At 29.7% G+C, this 25,680-nt stretch overlaps 2 protein-coding genes across 7 annotated transcripts; one reads left to right on the top strand and one right to left on the bottom strand.

Annotated features, from left to right (window-relative positions):
• Nucleotides 1–28: 28 nt before the first annotated feature.
• LOC105250520 (alpha-1,6-mannosyl-glycoprotein 2-beta-N-acetylglucosaminyltransferase) lies at nucleotides 29–22,761 on the top strand. Of its 6 annotated transcripts, none has more exons than XM_025406207.1 (10): nucleotides 29–425; nucleotides 10,529–10,577; nucleotides 14,034–14,063; nucleotides 16,139–16,313; nucleotides 16,538–16,718; nucleotides 18,243–18,662; nucleotides 18,775–19,084; nucleotides 19,574–19,930; nucleotides 20,677–20,927; nucleotides 21,064–22,761. In XM_025406207.1, the coding sequence occupies exons 4-10, from the start codon at nucleotides 16,280–16,282 to the stop codon at nucleotides 21,290–21,292; spliced, it is 1,782 nt and encodes a 593-aa protein (XP_025261992.1). In that variant the 5' UTR covers nucleotides 29–425; nucleotides 10,529–10,577; nucleotides 14,034–14,063; nucleotides 16,139–16,279; the 3' UTR covers nucleotides 21,293–22,761. The 6 variants fall into 6 exon arrangements, with proteins under 6 accessions (XP_025261992.1, XP_011254970.1, XP_011254973.1 ...); XM_011256668.3 differs by having other exon boundaries at nucleotides 31–425; nucleotides 16,139–16,219; XM_011256671.3 differs by having other exon boundaries at nucleotides 34–425; nucleotides 16,139–16,219; nucleotides 19,655–19,930.
• Nucleotides 22,656–25,338, bottom strand: LOC105250522 (protein D2). Its single transcript, XM_011256673.3, has 5 exons — nucleotides 25,153–25,338; nucleotides 24,913–25,022; nucleotides 24,519–24,639; nucleotides 23,200–23,413; nucleotides 22,656–23,092 (listed from the first exon to the last, which is right to left on the bottom strand). Exons 1-5 carry the CDS (start codon nucleotides 25,169–25,171, stop codon nucleotides 22,954–22,956), a joined length of 603 nt encoding a protein of 200 aa, XP_011254975.1. The 5' UTR covers nucleotides 25,172–25,338; the 3' UTR covers nucleotides 22,656–22,953.
• Nucleotides 25,339–25,680: the final 342 nt, after the last annotated feature.

The following is a 25,680-nucleotide window of genomic DNA, read 5'->3' as shown; positions in this document are numbered from 1 at the left end:
ATCTAGTGACTTTACTAGAGACCCTAGCGCCCAGCGGAACGAGCGCCCCCCCACCAAAATCCCCCACCTCCTCGCCATCCCCACTCCGCGCGAATACATGAGACGAGCGTTAGTCGTTGAAGGTCGATTTACGGGAGTGCGTCGTGCGACTCGCGTGCCGCGAGTGAGCGGGTGTTCTCGTGTTGTCACCGAGAGTAAATCTTGACGAGTAACAGTGGTGGTGGTTGACGGGTGGTGGGTGGTGGACGGGTAGCGGGTGGTGGTGATGCTAATGCTGCATGTGGCCGATACGACGTTCCCTGTCATCGGCACCTTCTTGCCGCGCGCTGGACGACGACAATCCGTCGTCGATCCGCCCCACCGGAAACAGAGCCTCCCCGGAAGCTGCGCCCGGAACGGAGCTCGTGCCGGGCGAGCCGAGCGCTGTAAGTAACGCATAATTATGAAACGCGCAAGAAATAACGCCGCGTGCGATGTCCTATCGATCGATTCGTCGACCATTCGCACGCTTCGCTCGTCCTCCCTATTCCGCTCTCATTCTTGCATTTTCGTCCCGCTGCGTCTCGTCCTCCCTCGGTTTTTCTCTTGAATCCGAGGGGCGGAATGAACCCTTTCGGCTTCTACATATAGATTTAATTAAATAAGTAAATGGAAAAAATTAAAATTTGAAACCAAAAATATTGTGCTTAGAAACAAATGCGAGAAAGAGAGAGCTCGTTTGAAATTGAATTAAAATAAATAGATAATTGCAAATAAATTCCAAGGGCATAATTCTTAGTCGATAATAATAATCACAAGCGCGAATGTCGGGAAGTGTGTTTTATGAATAAGGATTTTTTAATGTCGACCGTGTAGATCTTTGAACGATGATGACATTGAACACGGAAACACGTATTGCGTATCGCGAATAAAATCTCACGATCATCCGACAGTTGAATTGCAGACTGTGATTAAGTCTGTAATTGGCCTAATTATGTGATTTTCAAGTGATAATAATATCGAATGCAAACACGTATCGCGAGTAACATCTGATAGTTTCACGGCGCGTTTGACGTTTAAATTCGCGGGTACAGATGTTTCTATATTTATTCCTAACCGATAATTGGAGCTGAATTCGCGATTGTCACACATTATATGTTAAAAGCCGGTTTCGCACAATCATGATATATTCAAAAATCGCCAAGTACGACATGCTTAAATGTAACTTCGTCGAATTTCAACTAAACTATTCAACGACACTAAACGCGATGACGAATGTGTTATATTTGAATCTCGGGATGCAAAAGTTAAATCCGAAATTTAATATGGAGCAAACACGAATTTCTCTAGACATGATTTTTTTTTAACTCATAATCGATGATGGGCATCGAATGCAACTGCATTTCAAACATAAATATATACATCTAATACCAATAAATATAGAGAACATGAGTGGATCTTTTAAATATTTTACACAGAATTATTTTATTATATAATTATATAATTATATAATATATATGTATATATTTATTATATAATTATATATTTTTTATATAATTATTATATATATTGTATAATTATTATATATATTTTTATTATAATTATTATACATATACTGTATAATTATTATATAATTATTATAATTAATAATATAATTATTACATTATATATAATTACTACATTATACACATATAATCAATTGAGAGAAACAAGATAGTCGGCATGCGCCGGTGACCGTAATTTTGACAACGATATGTCGGCTTGTTCGATCCCGGCCTGGTCTACAGGTCAATATAGGAAAATGGAAGAGTCGATCTCTCGGTATAGGAAAACGGAAGTACCATTTTATCGCGCCTGTATACGAGGAGAAATATATACTAGAGTAGATCGTGGAACGCGTCCATGCCGCATTGTGTATAGTGTCTCACGGATGTTACAGTCCGGTACGAGACAGCGAACGATCGATATATTGCCCTAACACTGATAAGGATGTTCGTAACATACGAAGAATTGAAATCGGTTGTGCCAAATTCAGATTTCTATTATACACGAGAGTAATCTCATTTTAAACGTGATTCCACTTATAAATGTGACTGAAACGACAATTGGCTTGAGTTCTTCATTCGTATAATTTATAATTTTATTGTAAATATATTTTTTTACTTATAATTTTTAATTTAATCGTGGAATATCACAAAATAAAATCAAATAAATAAAAAAATTTTTTTAAATCACGATATTTTTATTCAATAATTATATACGTATTATATTTTGCAAAGAAATACTGCAATTATTGAAATATTTTTATGCATGATAAATATTTATTGCATTTAATAAATACAATTGTTAGCAAATAACAGAATAAATTCATAATTTAAAATTTTAATAAAATGAAATATTATTATATAATTTTCTGCTTTATAATAAATATCATGAAAAGATATTTTTGTATGTAACTTGAATCGTAAAATTTCTTTATAAAGAGTTTGTCACGAATAATAAAGTCATTGAAGTATAGCATTTTAATTCTGTAAATAGGATTCGTTTTATGTTACATCCAGACGTTACGATTCACAAATGGGCTCTTAATTTGGCTTGATCAGCGTCGATTAATCTTAATGTTGATCTGTTATTGATTTTGTCGAAAACAGAACTGGCAAAAGTCAAGTAAGCATTTAGAATCTATCAAGAGTCGTTAAGATTAATATTACCGAATGATTCAGCATATTAGTATCGATCTCTTAATACGCATGATCTCTCATATCTCTCGTATTCGCTTGTCACATTTTTTATATATTTTTATATGGAAGACATTTTTTTAAACGAAAAATATTATATAGGTATATAAAAATCTTAAATTATCGTAATGTTAAACATCTCTTAAACATTAATTTAAAAAATGATGTAATTTATGAGATATCAACTATAAAATAATTTCAAAGATATGTAGATAATAAAATCTTATATAAATTTAAATTGAGATCTAATTTCGAATGGAATTTAATTTCGTCAGAATTTTATTTAATAACATATATTATATATAGTTTTATTTATAGTTGATTAACTTTGTTTATAGAATATTTAAAATATATAAAGAATTTACCTTGTCTTATATAATTATATTTACCTGAATTTATGTATGAAAGTATTCTTTTTCTTTAGACTCTTTTATTCCTAAGGAAAAAGATGAAAAGAAGATACAAGGTTTATCATGTCAGCCTTGTTTGGTTCCTACTTGAAGGTAGAAGACAGAGTGTAATCATATATAAAGGGGAGATATCGATTTTTTTGAATATAACTTTCAAACTTGATTAAACTTTGAAATTCTAAACTTGGGGAGAAAAGAAGGATTTTTTTATTAAAAGACTTTTTATTTAAAGTATACGTGCACGTATAATAATAAATTATATCCTCAATTTAAATTTATTAGAAGAAAGTCAATTTGTATATAAGAAATATTATTAGATTCTATATGAAAAATTTGACAATTTTTTTGATGACAATTTTTAGCGTTATTCTGCTAATTAATGATAATTAACGATATCAAATAAAAAAAAACAATTAAAGATTTTATGTAGGAAGAGAATGATGAACAGAAAAGAAAATGTGATAATTGTATAACATTTATTTCTAGTTTAATAAACAATAATTCATAAAATATTTTTAAATAGTTTAATAAGCAGTAACTCATAAAATATTTTTAACAAAACATTTTTGTCCTTAACACGAACAAAAATTATTTTAACGAGGACATTATTAAAAAAACCGGAATGGAGAATTGCGTAAGAATTGTTTCACGCAACAGGACTAAAGTTAACGGGTAAGAACCAGTTAGACATTTATCCAATCGAGATCGAGCAAGATGCGCGCGTGTTAATATTTTTAGATTTATATTTGATGAGTAAGAGTGAAGAAATCGAGATAGTGAGAGATCAGATATTTATTGCGCAACTCTTCGCATAATACAAGCGATCGATTAATGGCAATTTATACCGTTGAAAATCGAACAAGGCAAATTCATGAATCACTATTCGTAGAAACAAATCCATAATACATAAGAGCATTTATTTTGTCGAATGTCAAAATCATGTGTGTTTTATACAAAAAATTTCTTGGATCATTTTTGTGGTCGACCACAAGGCTTTTTATTAACATAAATAAAGCAGGTGTTTGATAAAATGTTAATTTAAGTGGGAATTAGATGAGAATTGTTTTGTTAACATTCATTAACGCTTTGTGATATACGGCTATTTTTAGTGACACTTCTTTTAACATTGCATTTAAATTAGCATCTTGTTAGAGAATGTAGACTATGTTCATTTATACGTCATATTTATAGTGTTACACTTGGGTTAAAAATGTGACTCGATGAGTAAAGCACTTGTTATGGAAATTAAAATATTATTTATTAATGCGAACATAAAGTTTATTATTAATGAAAAAATATAGAAATATGAATGATTAATAATACAAAGTTTTGAGAAATTGAGCGTTAGGAAAAAACATAGTAATTTTATATATTATATTTGAATTTATTTTTTAATAAAATTCAGAGAGAATCACAACTAAAAACATGACTAAAAATTTGGTTTAACCAAAAATAAGTATTTAAAAATTAAATAAATGTTTAATGCAGCTTTGACAGATTATTATTTTAGTTTTCGAAAAAGAAACTGTTCAGGTCATTCTGTTAGCGAACATTTTATACGTAGTTCCGCATTGTATGTCGCATTGTTATCCAACATCCTGACGCTGCTGCATTAAATAAACTCACTTAAATAAAGTCACATACTAATAAATGCTAAAAAATATTGCCCTATATTATTCCGTATTTAACAGTATAATTTTAATATCTGCAAACATTGCAATTTTACATTGCAATAAAAATGATATAAAATAAATTAAAAATTTTTCTTTCCTCTTCCTTTTCTCTCTCTCTTCCCTCTCCTTTCATTTTTTTACAAAGAATGAATTTTTGCGATATTATACATAATCATGATTACTGCGTTATCTAATAATTATTTTTTTTTACATTATATATAATGATATTATTATGGAAAATTGATATTACAAGATACTGCGCGTAAATCTCCGGTTATATCACTCCACAATTATAATTATAATGCATTAGAGCATGCTTCCCTTATTATGGATCTTGTTATTCCGGTGCCTTTTTTGCGATTGATGCATCCGGCCGCTTTTTGATTTACGTGCTCTCAGGATACAGACACGTAGGTATACAAACAGCTGTTTCTGAAAACTATATAATATGCGAAAAACCAGAAAAAAAATGTATACACCTGACAAGGACGGAGCGGACGGATATGTATTTTGTTCGTTTTCGCGCACATGGACCGTTCTCTCACCCGGTATCGCTAATATACCGCAATCTCATTGCGCCGTTAACCGCAGCGCGTATGCAGTTTCCGGTCCCATGAGATTGGAGTTAATTATTTATTTGCGTCGATCTCTGCGCCGCGTGACGCCAGCTGAAAAATGCGATACTGGTTTTGTATGACGCTGCTGTTATAGCCGATCGACGATTTCTTACGAGATATCTGCAATGAAATAGCTTCGTAATTTGCACAATAGTTTTATTGACATTTTTTACACTTTGATTTTAAATGAAATTAATTTGCTTCAATTACATCGATTGTCCCTTTTATCTAATGATTCATTTTTTTCGAATAAAATGATATCCAGACTTGATTTAATAATATAATATTTTTTATATTTTTTATATATATTTTAATATAATATATATAATATTTTTATATACAATATTTTTATATATATTTTAATATATTTTTTAATATAATATTTATAATATTTTTAATATATTTAATATTTTTAAATGTTACATATGCAGGATGTTTTATTTTAATCGATGCGTATATTTTTATATGTTTTTGTTAAGTAATGAATTATAAAATTAAATAATTAATCAAAATTTATATAAATTAAAAATAATTAAATTTTTACCAACTACATTAAATAAATACATTTAATCGCTCTAATTATCGTTCCAAAGATTCATACTACCAATATTATATAGATTTTTTTTTGTATTGTTAATAACAATCATTTTTAATGAATAAATATTTTATTTTAATTTTTAAATATTGTAATTTGTTTTTTCAATATATAATGATATAAAATTAAATATTTTTATATCAAATAAAAAGATCCAGACTCAAATAGTTTTATGGCAAAAGCCCATCAATAATTATCCAATTTTAAAAAATTTAGAAAAAGAATGGTTTTTCACAGATTAAAATTTCCGAAATTAAATAGGAAATAAAACTACATTTTGCAATTAATTTTAAAATTTATTTTAAAGCATTCTAATTTGGCAGATAATTACAATGAAAAAAATTGAAAATTTACAAAAGAATTTCGATTTTCCTTGATATTTTTCTTAAGGAGAATTTTTAAATCGATCAAAAAAATATACTATGAAATGGATTTGCAGGGCATTATATGAGGCACTTTATATATAACTGCCATATATATGTTTAATGTCATACATGATCCAAGAAATCCAAATTAGTGATTCATTATCTGACGATCGTATGTCAATATTAATGATAAACGAGTCGCGTCCGGTCATAGAGAAGAAAATGTCAGGAATCCCATTAAGTCGAGACTTTCAGTTATAATGTAACGAGCAAACGATAGCGTGTGATAAAAGATAATGAGAGAGAGAAAAAGATAGAGATCATTAGGTAAAAATATCGATCGCAAATGTCATTTTGATAGCGAATAATATTTCATGGTACAACACATCAGAGATTAAAATACGTTAGAAATTGCGTTTCGTTAAAAGCAGATTTGAATGCATCCTCTATGCGAATCGCGTGTGCAATTTCGTCTATTCCAGTGCACACGTACGCGATGCATAACATCTTGAAAATATCTTGAACCGAAACGTGTAGCGATTTTTCACAATAGCATTTTGGATATGGTAGATGATGGTAAAATCTTTTATCAAGTGTGTGTGCGTTGTGAAATTAAAATTGTTCAATTAAATTTCTTTATGTGAAAAGAAAAGGAATTAATTTATTAATTAAATAATAATAATAATAATAATAATTTAATATATTTAATTAATTAATTTATTTAATATTTTTAATTAATTTATTTATTGCGCTCTAATCATATGATAGAAAACTTATCAAATTGATAAAAATATCCATTTCCATCTTTTTAAAAAAAATATATTTATTCTCAAATATTAATAAATATTTTTTTCTTTGTGATCGATAATATTTATCAATCTTTTTTAAACACACAATAAATGGAAAATCAGATAATTAAAGCTTACAATCCAAAAATCTTAAAATGTGTGTACGTATTTCTAATTAATTCTTTTTCTTATATCATTACGATTATTTTATTATATGTATATGTAATAAGTAAATCATATTTTTGAGTGTCTAGTCAAGTATAATATTTTGTCGCGTTTAATTTCTTGGAGTTTTTACTCATATATATTTTTTTGCTTGACATAGATTTTAATAATATTATATCGGAGTAAGATTAATTGAAATTTACTAAACGTTTGAAATGTACGGCTATATCCGAAAAACGCTATTCTATTACGCAAATTCTCTTGAATTTCATGATTACGAACAAGACTGGAAGAAAAGGGGAAATTTTTTTGATAGACTCGAGAACCAGAGAAATGAAAGGTAAAAAATTCTCGACAGACCATAAGATCGATATCTCTCTGAAATAAATTGTTAAATATCGTGAAAATTTTTTGTGCTCTCGGTTTCCAGAGCTTATCAAATTCTTTCTATCTAATTAATTCTACATAATATTATCAAATTTACAGAAGATTTAATATAATTACGCATATAATTTGAATGAGAAAATAATCGAAATAATCATGAGATGCGTATAGTCGATCGTGACACAATTCTGTCAAATGGAAACGATAAAGCAAATCTGTTATTTGTTTCGCGCCAAATGTTCGATATGTAATAATCGCGTATTTGTGCAGTTTTATCGAAATAAATGCCTCTATGCAAGATGCTTTTCAAGCTTTTAACGTGTCTCGTTGGTGTTATTTGTCATAATATGTAATTTCCAACGAGGAAATGGCTAGAGCGATTATGAGGGAATTGTCAGATTGTAAAAAAAAAATTATTGCACTTGCTTATGCATACCAGTAAATCGATATTCAGGGACACTGCAGTAATATCCGTGAGCTATGACATGTACATACGCATATGGATATTTTGCATAATAGAAACAGCGACATATCGATGAACATCCACCTATTCCCTCCCCGTTCGAGTGTGTGTACGCGAGCGGATACATATGTATCTCCGATATGCATGCATATATGATTCGATGCATTATTCAACGGCGACCAATGGTAGCAACGCCATGCGCGACGCGATAACAAGTATAGCATCTTCTCTCCGAGAAACACAGAAATAGACGGTGCACTCGTCAAAAGCGCTAGAGTGAGGCATGCACCCGCGAATAAAGGTGTCCAAATTTCCAGTGGCCGCTTTCAACGTTTTGTTTCGACGTTAACGCGCAGTGGTACGTTCACCATATTTTTTTGCATACCGCGTATTTCGCATATTTCTAAATAAATATATATAATAATTAAATATATAATAATAATTCAATAATAATTTAATATAAATCATATGTAGCCGGGAATGAGAATTGATGATGATTGGTACATAATGAGAAAATTATTGTTTATTATTATTATTATTATTATTATTATTATTCTCTTTTTTTTCAAATTTAAAGTATCTCTATTTTTTGCATGAAATTATATTTTTCTTAAATAAAAATTGTTTTTCACTTTCATAATCAATTTTTAATTTCTCATCACATTGTATACGTTGTATAATTAAACTTCATAGTATAATTAAAATATTTTTTAAAATAAAATCCACTTAAAATTAAACTTCATAGTATAATTGAAATTGAATTTTTTAAAATAAAGTCCTTGAAATTAAATGAAAGAATTACCCGATTAAACTTAGTGGTCTGTGAATATCGAGTTTGATGAACCGTATGTCTCGATAATTATAAGAAAATGGAAGCTTGTATCAATATTGTATTTTCCAATTCGATTGTGCCCATGGTTTCATGCACACTAATGAGCTCTGACAACGAGTTACTACATCTTGCAGAATATTTTACATCATGTAATTTTAAAATTGTACAAATAAAAGAAAACACTAGAAATTTCATACATTTCTATACAAATATTTTATAAAAATATTCTTGTAGGAAGAAAAAAAGTAAAACAATAGTAAAAAAATTTTTTAAATTCTATCATTTTAGCAAAATTACTTCACATTACACATGATAAGAATGAATGAGAGAAGATAACAAAGACATATCGCTTAAAAGTAGTTAAGTATAAATAAAGTATATGCGTAATGAGACGATTTTTAATGGAAAATATAATAAAAATTTTTTAGTACAATTATTTTGTATGAGTTGCAATATATGAAAAGTAATTTCAAATAGTTAATTACGTCATTTATAAAGGATTTATTTAAAATTTTTATATCAAAGGATTCATATAAAAGAATCATTTATTATATATGTGATATTGTATGTTAAAGTTTTCAATCATTCGTGTATATCCTTTTATATATCCACAATGAGCAAAATATCACAAGATAAAAGTTCATTTTTTCAAGCACTTTCACGGTCGCGATTAAAATATGACATAATCAGATCACTTAGAAATATAGTAATATACATGTTATACATGTTATACACGGATACGGTCGCGTTTATAAAGACTGTTATCTAAAGACTCATTTAAGCGGAACGGTATTGAATCGATATAATATCGTGTAGAACAGCTTGTATTGTTTGCATAACGTAGTCTTAATTTCACCTCCGGGGTTGTATCGTATTATTCATACCTATTTTCAAGTGTATGCCATTAATATATATTTTTACACAATCTCTTGACAGACATCGTATAAACTTTAATTGCAACAATAAAGCCAGTAATTAATCTTTCCAGATTTATATATTTATATAGCATTCTTCATATATTTATTTAATTTTGGAAATTAAAATTTTTGAAATTGAATTGAATATTGTTGAATTTGTGTAATTATTTATTATATATTATTATGTATATAAAAAATAATCGTCTTCCTCATTCTTTTTTATTTTACTTGCTTCTAATTTTCATAAATAAGTTTATAATAGTTACAAGAGACATAATAAACATTTAATAAATTCTAAACATTTAAAATATTCAAGATTATAAAGTTAATAAAATATAATGAAATTTTTATCTCGTAAAAATCGAGTAAGAAAGATTATAATGAATAAACGATCAAAAACATATTGTGTATACATATAAATATACATATAACAAATTTTATTTCTTTATTATTATTCTTATATATCTTTATTATTTCTTGAAAACATGTTATCCTGCAACTTTTCTGGAAATAAATAGTTTTAAAAATACGTGCCTTTTTTATTATGAATATCTTATTTGCTAAATTTCTCGCTTACTATTATATATCCGTATGTGTTTCAGATTTCGTGAAAATGAAGGACCAGACGGTGCATCATTCTTCTTCATTGAGGTAATGATAATTGATAATATTATTTGCAATAGATACAAATCATCTTAAGATTCCGTTCAGCTAATGAAATGACCGTATAACATTTTCGGATTGTATATAAAGTGATTTTAAATATAATGGCCTATATGAATACTGTTTTGTCATCTGATCGATGACGCTATCTATTCATAATGTTTGCGATAGCAACAGATAAATACCAAGATTTGTAATAAAACAAATTTTTTTTAAATCGGATTTTGATTTTTTAAAAACACAATTTTTATTTCCGAAAGGAAAGAAACGGGAAAGATATGTAAAAAAAATATGGAACGTGCAACTAAAAGTTGTGAATTTAATAGAACTAATAATCACGACTTGAAGTAACTTAATTATTTTGCGATTCGACTTCATCGTGAGATTACAACGTAAGTCAACAGTAGTCTTTAAATTGAGCAAAAACGATACGTCAGACATGTGATTTTATGGGTTCATAAAAATTTATCGTTGCTTAAAAGCATCACTTTTATATCCATGGAAGCTAAGAGGTGACTTGGTAAGTGTAGATTATTTTGCGTAAATATTGACGTTTAATGTCATATTCAGTTAACGCGGTTGTATCGATCCTAGCAGAATTCTTTAGCGGAAGCCGGGCTTTTAAATTTAAAGCAATTGAAATGTCAAGCCGTATTTGATAGAATCGTGAGAAGTTTTTCGAGAATATAGGGCGGGCAGATTGAAGGAGAGTTCGTTGAACATCTGCCAAAGAAGTGAAGCGGATCAAAGATAGGCGAATGGAATTCGAGACTCGTGCACACGTAAGCACAGCAATCGATATCTTGCACATAGCTGCGAGCTTTTTATTGTCATCGCGATAAATATAACGATTAAATAGGAGGAAAATACCACACGAAATTTGCACGCCCAAATTTGAAAGCCCAAATCTATCATATCTAATAACGTATATCTATGTCATTCTGTTCTTCCCACCAAATTCTCTTCCCACGCAAGATCTCAAATCTCTTTGTCAATCATATCTCGTCAGATTCGTCAGACGTTCATTTTCATACATGTACATATGGAATACAAGCAAATGGAAATTAATTTTAATATCGTTCGATGAATTTTAATATCGTTCCTGCAGAGAGACTTAATATTTTCTCGGTATTGATAAATTAATCGATCGAGAAGAGATTTATTTTGAGGTATCGAAGAAATAATCAGCAAATTGTTAAAATTAATTTAAAGAAAAAGCTTTCATTTCAAATGTGATAATTTTCTTCAGCTCAATCTTATAATTGCATCATGTTTTTTTTAATTTTATTTTACATGTTGAGACACATTGTTGCTCTTAGAATGAACATCCTGGTGAAATTTATTAATTATATTTATATAAATATTTTATAAATATTATATAAAAATATATAATATAAATATATTTATTTTTATATAATGTATATTTATATAATGTATAAATATTTTTATATAATGTATATTTTTTACATAAATTTTATTAGTAGAACTTATGCTATTCTTTCAAAGAAAAACAATACACTTCGATATCTTAATATAATAATTTTTAGAAATTTCATTTTTTTTTACAACCTGGATTTTCTGCCAAAAGACTTCAAAACGCAATTGTTTCTGTATAGAATCGAATATTTTTCTTCTAAAAGAAATAATTCACATGTAATGTGCGAAAACATAACTGCTATACATGTAACGAAGTTCCAGTAATGATTATGGATTATCATGATTCTGTTGTCGCCTTGAAAGTAACGACCTTGAATTACACTTGCATCAGCACATTATCATAAATATCCCGACATGCGGAAACTGCGTATTTATCTTTGATTTGTAATCTCAAGCGAAACTATTATCATACCTAAAAACTCTTTATATTTATTACACGTGTGATTTCACACTCCATGACAAATCAAAGTACACCGAATGATTCACTTTAAATTTAAATGTACCTCTATATCAAAAGATCTATACCCCATAAGATATCACACGTCTTTTATTAATAATATCTCTGCGTTACCGTAGCATTAATTAACGATGAACAATGTCTGTGCGGTGTATATTAATTGCGCGATATTCGCATATTTATTTTTAAATAATAATCAAATAACGAACGGTATTATTGCTATACTGATATAGTAACAATCAATAACTCATACCACGATGCTCAAAATAGAATCGAATTTCCTCCTTCATTTGAATGCGTTTTAATAAGCAAGAACACATCTCGCAATTAATTGTATCGAAAACTTTTATCTTTACTTTTATCAATAACGTTTAATTTTCAACAAAGCTGTTTAAGATATTTTGAAGATTTTATCGAAAGATATGCAGTAAACAATTTTGAGAAAATTTGAGTATGCAAAAAATATATGTACATGTGCCACCATCTACTAGTAATCAATATCTTCTCGAACAAATATGTGGGCTATGAAAGAAAAGCTATCTTTAAACAGAATATATCGAAAAGAGAGACTAGAGAATTAACGAAGAAAAAATTTTGATTACAGTTTTTTTTGCATCACAGCTGTAATTTTGTAGATAAAACATCGCAAATATTGTGGTAAATATATACATATATACATATTGAATACAAAGTACAATACAGAAATTAAGATGGAAAGATTTTCTGTGATAAATTATGTAATTGCAGTAAAGATATATAAGCACGATTGTGTGAGAACGTGCAGTTTATTATAATACAACGTGAAAATACATTTTTATGAGAGAGAGAGAGAAAGAGGAAAATGTTTTGAATATACATGTATGTTATTACATTGAAATAATAGGAAAAGATCGTCCAACAATTCATGCAATTATTATTATCTTAACACGAATAACAAGTTATATATAGAATGTTTTTATCTGTGTTAAAATAATAATAGTTACATAAATAATAATGATTATCAAATCTTTTCTTGTTATATTCAAAACATATTTTCTTCTCTCTTGCAAAAATACACTCCCACACTGTATTATAATAAACTGCACGTTCTCACACAACCTGTGCTTATATGTATATCTTTATTGCAACTGCACAGAGTTTTGTCGCAGAAAATCTTTCTATCTTCAATCTCTGCATTGTACTTTGTACTCAATTTTACTGCATGTTATATGTACTCTGAGTTTTTTTCCATACAATATATATGCATATGCTAATAAGAAATCATTACGTCGCAATGAAATTGTTAAATTGAATAAATTGAAATAAACTTTATTTTCATTGCAATTATAAATAAATAAATAATTAATATGTATCACTTTCTTGCCGATTGATTTTGGGACTCAATATACCTGTGTTAGTTGAATTCAAAAATATGTTTACAATTTCATTGAATATATATATATATATATATATATATATATTTAATTCATGTGATATATGTGAATATATCCATTTTAACTTTTGCAAATTTTCGATATAATTTGCTAAAATTTCTATGAATTTTGTTTCAGGACAATTTCCTAGGAATGACACTATGAAAGGTGAGCGAAAAAATAAGTCAGTAATATCAGTTTAACCGAAACGATTTCTAAACTGTTAAATAAGATATGATCCACGTAAAGTGTGACAAGTTATTTTTTCTCGGAAAATGAACATAAAATTATTCGATAAAATTTGTCTGGACTTTACGGGATAAATGGGATAGTTGAGTTTAACTCGCAATCTTCGGGTTTAAAAAAGAATTTCCAGATCTTTGATTCAAATAGAGATTATCTCCGATTCTATCGCATCATAGATTATTTTTTTCTCTGTAAAAAATACTTCGTATTTTTTTATTTTGTAATATTGTTAACGTAATACTGAATGAAATTTTTTTATGATTTTTTTATGATATATTACAAAAAAAATTTAAACAAGACAAAATTACTTTGGAATTTTTTAAAAAGTATATTTTTAAATTTAGAAAAGAAAGGCTTATATTTTTAAGAAAAAAGTATTTATATAGTATTTATATTAAAGCAATTATAGTAATATATTTTATATTGCAATTATTATGTTATACATTGCATTTATTTTATAATAATGCATACAATCTTAAAGTGCGATATTTTTCATTAAATACATTTACTATTTGAAAAAATATTTGGAATATAATATAACCTTTCTTTTTTTTGTAGAGATGGTCTATTGTTATTAAAATTCTATATCTAAACTCTGTCAGACCCTCTACTGACAGCGTAAATCCGGCATTTTCTTGAAAGTCATAGGTAAATGAAATGTCACGTGAATTATTTATGTCGTCTTTCAATGATTTCGCCTTGATATTTTTTTGTGTAGAACAATGCGAACAATTATTCTATGTAAAATGAAAAAATGCGTGACTTTATTTAAAGAATTTAAATCAGTTGCCTCGTATTCTCCTTCGAGACTTCGATTCTGTATTTCATAAAGATTTCCCAATTTAATCTAATCTTGAAATACAAAAAAAAAGTTTATCATTCTTTTTTTACAAAAGATAATTTATAATATCTTTTAACATGAATCATTCTACATAAGAGCGACTTGAAATAACGATTTCGATTCAATTCAGTCGTCGAATGTCCATTGAACCGATGCAACGTCTCATCATGCAGAATAAAGTGATAACGTTATTATAACGCGCAATTTGTTACATAAGATTCGTTATATAAATGCGACATTTTGACGTTTGACGAATATTTCGCGGCGCGAATTTATTTCTCGTTTATTCAGTGCAATCCCATTGCCATTCGTCATATTGTTTTAATTTTATACGATATGTATCGCCGGCTCCAGGCGATGCGACCGTTTGCGAGTCAAATATTCAATGAATGCAAATACACGTTTGCGTGACAAATTTTACGCCTGACGTTTTTGCATACGTTATTATCATGTTGATCTCATTGTCGTTCTATTGTTGTGGCATCTCTCGTGACTTATATTAGTGATATTGTAAGCGGATACACTCAAGTATCGATCGCATACAACTTTTAATTATATACGTATATTAGACATTACGACTGTACATTCGTTATTTAATTCAAATGACATATAGCCCTTAAAAGAGACGTGATTTCAATGTTAAACGGAAAACTATTTGCTTTATTTTTCTATTAAAGACAAATCTTTATTTTAAAAAATAATAAGTTTTTTTTAAAAATAAATATGTTTCTCGCTTGTGCAAAAGTTTTAATTTCTCACATTTCTTCCAAGCATATTTTTTTATTTAATACTAGAGATAAAACAAGTATAAAATTTGGAGACATTTTCAAGTGTATATATTTAAGTTAAATTTTTTTTTAAATATACTTAAGACTTTCTTCGATTTTTTTATAATAATAAAAGTAACTTATACATTTTTAAAGGACAACGACTTCTTTTTATTTAATTCATAACATAAATGTTGTGATAATGTATCTTTATTAAAAATTTAAATAAAAGTTTTCCGTCTGTTCGTTTTCATGCTACTATTTGTGAAAATTTTCCTTCTAATTGTGTAAAATAAAGATATGATCTAAGAGAAAAAAATTAAGCGATAAAAGAAACTAGTTCACTATCGTACATACATTTATTTAACATTAATTATTTCTATGCGCAGGAAAAGGTCACGACTCGACCATACAAGGTTTTCCGAAGCAGTACCCTGGCTGTATATTATATAGCAGGAAAAAGTCGGGAGGTAAATTTAATGATAGCGCATCATCGCACATCATAAAATATAAGGAACAGAGCCAAAGATATGAGGTGCCAGCTTAATACTAGAGAAAAAATTGGTAAAAATTCTTTTTTTTTAGAATTAATTTTTTTTATTAGAATCAAGAAAAAAATTGCAATATTTTTCAATAAAATTCTCATGCCTATAAAAAATTCATTTTTCATTACATTAGGAAATAAATGCTTTAAATTTACATATTTTCAAGATAAAGAATTCTCTATCATTTGAAAGAATATCGAAATCATGGTGCATTTATATATATTATATGATTGAAATATTTAGGGACGACGGTGGTCGGGGGATCGAGAGCAGGTCGCGGGATTCTATTGAGGACTCTCGTGTTCGTCTTCCTGGCTACGTTTCTCTGGCTTCAGCTTCATGTGATCAGTTTGACGGGTCGAGATGATTCCGGGCAATCATCGAATGAAACGCTTTATTCCCTCGTACCTCAAGAATTGCACAGGTAATATCAAAAATTTTGTAGAATTGTCAATGATTGCAAACATCGTTATTGTGTGATTCATAATATAATATTCTAAATATTATTACTATTAAAATATTCTTTAATAAGCTTTAATTGAAAAAGCTTTAATTGAAAAATATTTTTTAACATACTTAATTGATACACAGAATATACTAATTATATGTATATAATTATATGTATATAATTCCTCAACATTTTTTTTAATATTAGAACAACCAGCATTGTATGTATACCTAGTTTAGCACATCTGTCAATTTGACCGGTATTAAAAACCGATATAAAAAACATTTTATTTATTATTATTTTTAATTTTTTAATATAGCCTTCAGTTAGAAAGATTTTTAATATATTTCACGCTTATTTTTTCCTAGTTAAAATAAAACTATTCAGAGTATTCATATATTATATTATTTGTATGAATATTAACATTCAATAATATTAACGTTTCTCGGAATTCTTTTTATAATTATCCAATTCTATCATATAGGAAACAAAAAAGCACAAATATATTTTGCAAATGAGTTTTAGCGAATTAACAACAAACATATGATTTTCCTAAATTAAATTTTTCTAAATTTAATTTGTATCAAAATATCATGTCACCGATACCAATCAATATTTATCGCAAGCAAGCAGCGCAATATGATATCGAGTTAATTAACTTATAAGATATAATGTTTCTTTGAAAAAAATAATTTTTGCTGGTCATGTTTCGTTTTGTTTCATACTAACGATCGCACGTTATCAAGTTTCTGAATAAATTACACTGAAATATGAAGTTATTAAATCATTTCAACGGGTTTTGAAATATTTAGGTACACTATAAACTTTAAAATTTTAGAATAATTAGGTTGCAGAAAATAAACTGAAATATATAAATAGCTTAATCAAATGGTACATAAAGCCATCCAAACTCAATTTTAAATTATTGTTAAATTTGAGGTATAGACAATGCGATCTATCAATATCAATATATGTATCAGTAATTATACTAAATTCATTTAAATCATTTTTATCAAATTTCAGTTTTATGTGTATCATTTTATTGTTTCAGTTTTAAGTATGATATATTATTTTTATGTCATTTGTATGTATATCTATGGTAAAAGTCAACGCAAAATCTTTATTTTTCAAATCTTTATTTTTATTTTCTTCGCATTTGATACCTGAGTCACTGATATAAACATTATATATTCCGATAAAAGCACTTTAATAATTTTTGTAATTTGAAAATAATAAATCTGAAATCTGTCACATTTTGATGGGTTTAATTGTTCTAATGTTAAATGTTTTAGTGTTAAATTCTATATATTTGAAGTGTTTCTTTTGAATATATTTAAAGTTGAAAATTCTTTTAAGAATCTATTTCTTTTCAGAATGATACACTATTATATTTATAAACTTATACCATTTAAGGGAAACTCTTCAATTGACGAGGAATAATCATGTCTGTAATAATTTTATATTCTCCGAGTTATATGAGACAATATTTTGAAATTTCAGATTTTTGAAGGAGGGACGTAATTCCTCCACAAATTTGAACGCTAGTTCAGGAGCACTTACGGAACTAGAGATTGCGGAAATCCGGCGGAAGATTGAACGGGCGAATGCGGAGCAAAAAGTGTACAATGAGGAGGCGTTCGGACCGTTGGCCAATGACGCACCGATTATAGTCATCCAAGTGCATAAGCGAATCACTTATCTGCGGCACCTTATCGTTTCGCTTGCGCAAGCTAAGGATATCGAGCAGGCTCTTCTTGTATTTAGCCACGATATCTGGCATCCGGATATTAATTACCTCGTACAGAGCGTCGATTTTTGCCGAGTAATGCAGATCTTCTACCCGCATAGTATACAGACTCATCCTCATACGTTTCCTGGCGAAGGACCAAACGATTGTCAACGAAATATTCGCAAAGAACAGTGAGTCCAAATATATTTATATCCAAATATTTATATCGCTTCGTTATTCATAATGCGTCGCTAGCGCATCTCTCTTGATCGAAATTAATTGAATTTTATACTCTTCTTACAGGGCCTTAAATTTAAAATGCACCAACGCCAAACATCCGGACTTGTACGGCCACTATAGGGAAGCTAAATTTACGCAGACGAAGCATCATTGGTGGTGGAAAGCGAACTGGGTGTTCAATCAATTGTCGGTAACGAGAAATCATACGGGGATGGTCCTCTTTCTTGAGGAGGATCATTACGTCGCCGAAGATTTCTTACACGTGCTCAGACTCATGGAACGCACGTGCAAGCTCAATTGCGAGAGATGCAATGTTCTGTCGTTGGGTACATATTTAAAGACGTACAACTATTTTACGGATTTTAGTCGTAAGGTGAGAGCTTCTTTTTTACGTCTTGGTACAGTCTTAATTTTGCTTTACGCGATGTTCCATGCACAAGAGATAAGGATTACGAATACGGGCGGGTTACCGGAGTTCACGTTACCGGGAGACGCATTTTTTAGGCAGTCACATCGGCAATGCGTTTAGCAATTCACATATTTATGTCCTCAATCATATAAGTAAGCAGATAAGAATAATGATTTTTTCATCGGCACAACAATTATTGCTAACGCTTGGTAATATAACAATATCTGGCAAAATTAGCACGCGTGTTATCGATAAAACGCGCTTTCTCGCTTTTAAGCGATACGTATATCTCTCTTTCTTTGATTAATCCACAACATGCAGAGTTCTCGAGGCAGAAATATCGAGTCGTACGTCGCACCGTTGCACGTTTACAAAAGTTAAAGGTATCGGACGTATCATATGTTCACTATTAGTGTGTCTGTGTCGATGTTTCACGCACGCCCGATCCGTTAGTACCTCGGCGTCAATAGCGCTCTGCAGAAGGAGTTGCTTCGTGGATTAAAGCGACAGGAGATATCGGCATTGATGATGCAGAAACAGCAAATTGGCAACGGGATCGGCGGCGGCGGCGGCGGCGGCGGCGGCACTACCGTCAATGGCGGTGGTAGCGACGGCGTTAATAATGCTGGTGGTAACACGATCGGTACCGGAAGTAACGGAAGTACCGGAAGTGGCGGCCGAGGCGGCGGCAGCTTCAACGGCGGCGGTAGCGGCGTGTCCTCCACCTACTATCAGAACGCGAACGCGGTGCAAGCAGCGTCCGCGTGGGCCTTCCAACTTCTGCCTAGTCTCTACAATCATTATCAGAAGGTTCTCGAGAATCCCGCCCGAATAGCAGCAACAAATCGCCTACCGCCTTAGATACTTTGATTCCTCCTATTCGCACAGCTCCTTTTGTTTTCTTTTTCGCTTTACCCCTTTCGTCTTATCGTGTTATCTCTGAAGACACGATTATTATCTTGCTCGTTACCTCGATATTTTATACATTGCCAAATTTTGCACGGCTTTTTATCATAGCATCGATCCAAAAAACTGTGATCGATTGTATTAGCTCCGACTGCTTGACGTTGAGTTAAGGGAAGAAAGCTCTCCTTGTCTTGTAGAAAATAATACTCAAATTCTTTATAGACAAATATCGATTCAATGTTCCATGTTGTACAACATGTTATCTTACATCCATGCTAAATACACAATACATAGGTGAGACTCCTTTGTAGAATTTTCTTGACGAATTTTCATTTTCTTGAGACATAGTAATGCATGTTTCGAATGATGATACAAACATAATAAAATGGCAAAGTCACAGTAATTAAAAATAATAAAATAAAATTCTAAAAATAAATAGCAAATTTGAATTGTGAATACTGGAATTATAGAGAATCGAGAAATATTGTAACTGAATTTGTGACTTTGTCTCAATTGATCGCTTTAATTGTAGACACAATTGTAGACACAATAGTATTGATTAGTTCCTTCAGTAGAGTTGTATGTTATATAAGAAGATACAAAATGTGCGAAATCACTATCATCTAATTTCTTTTATTTTGTCGAAATAGGCGGAAGTGACGCCGTGGATATCCAGCAAACATAACATGGGCATGGCATTCAATCGCATCACGTGGAATAAACTGCGGAAATGCGCCGCGCAGTTTTGCTCGTATGACGACTACAATTGGGATTGGAGTCTGCAGTATATCGCGCAAACATGTCTACCACCTAGCCGAGGCGCCGGAATAGCGCCTCGTGCTGAATCCGGATTGATCACGATGACGATGAGAGCTCCTAGAGTCTTCCATATCGGAGAATGGCAAGTATAGCGACACATTGTTTCGTATCAAATATAAATTCAATCTTAATTCTCGTCTCCATGACATTTTTTTATTATCATTATTTGATAATTTAATTTAACGATATTAAAATGTATATTTAATGTACCTTTACAGTGGAGTACATCATAAGAAGAACAATTGCGAGTCGACAGCAGTGATAGCAAAGGTCCAAAATGTTTTAAAGGCGGCGCGCAATCATCTGTTCCCTTCGCAATTAACGTTGACGATCGCCGGGACAGCGAAGAAGACGAAACTCCGCAAAGGTAATGGCGGTTGGGGAGACATACGAGATCACCAACTTTGCTGGAATATATCTGTATACCCAGATCTAGTTCTGCCTTGAAGATTTAGAATTGCAAATTTTGATTCTGTTAACGTATCGAGCAAATTTGTTGAGCAAACACGAACCGCTATAATTATTGAACGATTATTGGAGTAAATCTATCACGGTAATTTAGCAATATATTCGGGATACCGTTCTTACGGGATATTTGGTAAGATGGTACAATAAGAGGGACTAAAGAATTTCCATCGTTCTATGAATCGATTTCGAGTTGCGTTGAATTAATGAATATTATCGTCACTGTCAATCATGATCGTGAGACCGCTGTCACTGCCAGGAATAGAAGGTTTCTTTTACAAGTATTCGTGAACGTTTTGTCGTGGTGAAACATAATATTGAAGCGGACAAAAGAGAATTCGACAGTGAGTTCAAATTGGTGCTATCCTGAAAGAAAATGCGATTTTTTACAGTATATATTTAATTCGCTAATTAATCTGTTAAGTCGTACCGTTAGATGCAAAATAATAAAGACATTAAAAACTATATCGCTGCAGATGAATTGGCGAAAAATAGCGAAGAAAATTTCGCATAAATCAAAAAAGGAAAGATTTTCGAAACATATTGATAATGTTATCAATAGATGAAAAAGGAGTTCACTTTCTCAGCATTGCGCTGTCCGTAAAAATAGTGTGATAAAAGCGTTAATAATAAGACACCACATTTCCTCAATTGACCGTGTTTTGGACTGCTGCTCATGGAACATATGTACTCGCTCGAAGGAGTAATTTTTCATATTCTTAAAGGACGAAAACATGATAAACAAGTGAGTTTGATTAAGCTTAAATATGTATTATCACAATATTCTAAAGGCCTATATGACAAGACATTGGAAACAATTTAATTTCCATGTCATCAATAATTTCCATGATGCAAGTGCAAGCAGTCATATAAAATTGTAAATTCAAGGATATATAGAAACAAAGAAGACTATACTCTATATTAACATCATGAAGAAATTAGTCTGCTTTCCAACTAGCTTCTATCTATTCTTTTTTGAGATGCTGGACATTGGTGTTAATCAGCATCGTAATGTCGATCACGAAATGCGCTCATCATATTCTAGTCAATGTGTATAACGTAATGCTAAAGCTGCAGGTATTTAATAATTAATCGTAGAGAATAAGCTCGTAAAATTTAAGAATTCATACCTACTACTAGTGATACGCCCGTAAAGGCGCTCTAACGTCTTGTAACGACCTCGGGGATACGAACGTAATGAATGTCATGTACCTTTTATATTTATAACAATAAAACGACATGCAACGAACATAGATAGAATTCGCAAGAAATGGCTTTTCTGCTGATAAATATTAAATTTCTGTGTTTCTCCAACATTTATAATGTTTTTATAGAAGTGCACTTATACTTTGAAAAAGATACACTATTGTATTTGTTTAAAAGGCGCAATTCATCTTTCATGAAAATTAAGTATCAATAACTATTAATTTCATTGTTTGTTCATGTTCTTTTCATTTTAAACAACAAATAGATTGTAGTACAGCATTCTTATAATATAATTTTAAAAAATAGTAAAATATTTTATATTTTCCAAAAAATTTCCTAAAGGTACCAATAGCAAGGTTTAAGATAATATATGAAATTCATATTTTATATACTAGTATTTATCTAAAGCTTAATCTATTATCATATATATTGAATGATCAAAGATTCAGACGCTTATGATAGAGAGGTACATTGTCATCGTACTCTGCTAGCATAAAGTTACCAGCAATTGGACCTTCCAAGTTATACTTTTCTGCAAACTTTTTTATAGAAAATCTTTTTCGTTGACTTCCGTCCCTAAAATCAAAGAAAATAAAAAATATCGAATATTCAGTTGTATGAATACACAAGGTTATGCAATATATCAAAACTGATCAAAACGATCAATTATAAGATATATTCACCAAGTACTCAATCTTCTTTCATCAAAAGTAATAGCGCCTTGATTTTGTTTATAAATGAGAAACACGTAGCGATGTTTCCCAGTATTTTTCGGCGGAGCAGGGCCAACATATTCTGCTAGAATTTCGCCTTTTGCTATATTTTCCTCCGGTATATTTCCCACGAGCCAGTGTCGGAATTCTCGGTTATATCCTCCTCTTCTCGGCGCATCAGGATCTAAAGTATAGAATATATTTGTTTAGACACGAAAATTTTACAAAAAAATACCTCTATATAGTAAAAAGTATTGAATTTATAGAAAATAGAAAAAAATAGCGAAATCATTAATGAATAAAAATATAAATATCAATATTAACATAAATATATTATTATCAATTTGTATCTTTTTACTATTATTTTATGCTCTAATATTAAAAATTAAGTAAAATTAATAATAAAAATTATTACAACAGAAATCACTTTAGAATTAATTTCGATTTAATTAGTCCTAATATTATTACATTACTCATACAGTACAATATTTTTAATTCTTTAAAGCCTTTTCAATCATTGGATCTTAATTTAACACAACAATTATGGTATAAACTTGATAGAAATGTCTGAAAAATGAGGCTTATAAATCGAAAACAATTATGAAGTGTTCACAAATATGCTAGAATTAAATATCAGAACAAATTTTTAAAAATTGTTAAGAACCAAGAGTATGTGTGACAATATTGAAAGCAAAACATAAGAGAGAGATAACACAGTATGTATTATACATATAATAAAATATTGAATTATTATAATTTAGAATATTAAATTATAATATATTGTAGAATATTAGATTATAATATAGAATTGATAATATTAATATACATTTCTTTCTCAGTAAAGTAATGATTTCTGTTTCTATAAGTAATGTAATTCTTTTGACCGGTATTATATAAGAAATAGTAATTAAAACTAATTAAATCGAAATTAATTCTAATATTATTCTATTATTATAAAATACTAGATATATTTGCACATTGTCATTAAATTTACATAAGCCTCAACTTGACAATTGAAATGCTAGTGGATTCTCGCGTCGTCAAATGATGACGATCGAGAGAAAACTGGTTTTCGAGATAGTGAAAGTTGAACTGATCAAGGATAGCACATTTGACTACTTCGTTATTTATATAGTGGAGAACACACATCACAAATAACGAAAAAAAAAAACAATCTTACTTGGATTCTTTTGAATTTCTGATTCTAAGATAAGAATTTTTACTTATGAGCGTTTAGAGTATTTTTAGAGATTCAATTATGTAATTCAAGTGATTCACACAAGCCACACCTGTCATAACGAGTGTGTACAAAACTCCGCCTTCATGTTTATAATGTATCTCAGGTATCTCATGAGTTTCAGTTGGCGTTAGCTCGGTTCCCAAATCGACCACCTTACCACCATATTTTACCTGAATAATATATGATTTGAATAAATAATACCAGAATATAATCATCTTTGACAATTTCTTTTTATTCTCTTTTTCTTTGTCAAATGTCAATGATTTCTAAATTTTAATCTAAAAATTTCATCTTTCGGATAAATATGAAAGTGCTTTATTTAAATTTAGCAATAACTACATAATTAGAAATTTCGAAAAACTGTAGAATAAAATTAGAAATCTGTCTAAAGATGAATTCTCATCTTATACAAATATCTGTTTATATTTTAAACAAATACATACCTCGATCTTCTCGATTGGTGCCTTATCTATAATGTCAGGCTCGATTTTCGCCTTTTTAAATTCCGACTCCACATCGCCTAATGAGAGGCCAATAGCACAAAGAAAGATTCCTAAATTATCATTTTAAAAAAAGTAAAATCAAAGAAGTAATCATTTTTGCGTTGAAATAGAAATGACATTTATGATTTTCTTTACACAATTAATATAAAATAACATAAGCAACACAGAAACATAACGAACCTGATATTAAATACTTCATACTCGACACTGCTTCAGGAAACTGCAACGATTATTAATGAAAGAATTTATAAGAGATAGGTTTTACAGATGTATCCCCACCAGTTTGCTCAGAAAGCTGATCCTGCTGGCCTTTCTTCAACATATATATGTATAGTTATACACATACAATTGAACTGAACATACACATAATTGAGCTGACAATTGCACAGGCAAACAATTGCCTACAAAATTATATAGCTTGTTACAAAGAATGCGGAAGTTTCTCTTCTCTATTCTCAGTAAAATAAAAACTAATTTTTATAATATTATTAACATCAAGATATACAATTTTCAATTATTATCAACATTTTTTATATCTTTTATTATTTTAAAGTGAAATAAACAATTGAATATAAAAAAGATATCTCTCAAGAAATATCGAAAATATCAGAAATATTTAATTTTTCACGGCAATAAGAATAAATTTATTATCAATTCTGACAAAATTGGTAAAAATTGCAATTTTCAATTCTGAATTTAAAGTAGACA

The sequence above is a fragment of the Camponotus floridanus genome, unplaced genomic scaffold (genome assembly GCF_003227725.1).
Source record: "Camponotus floridanus strain SB8 unplaced genomic scaffold, Cflo_v7.5 scaffold136, whole genome shotgun sequence".
Taxonomy (NCBI): domain Eukaryota; kingdom Metazoa; phylum Arthropoda; class Insecta; order Hymenoptera; family Formicidae; genus Camponotus; species Camponotus floridanus.
Note: the sequence above shows the minus strand (reverse complement) of the source record. Positions and strands in the feature narration are given on the sequence as shown.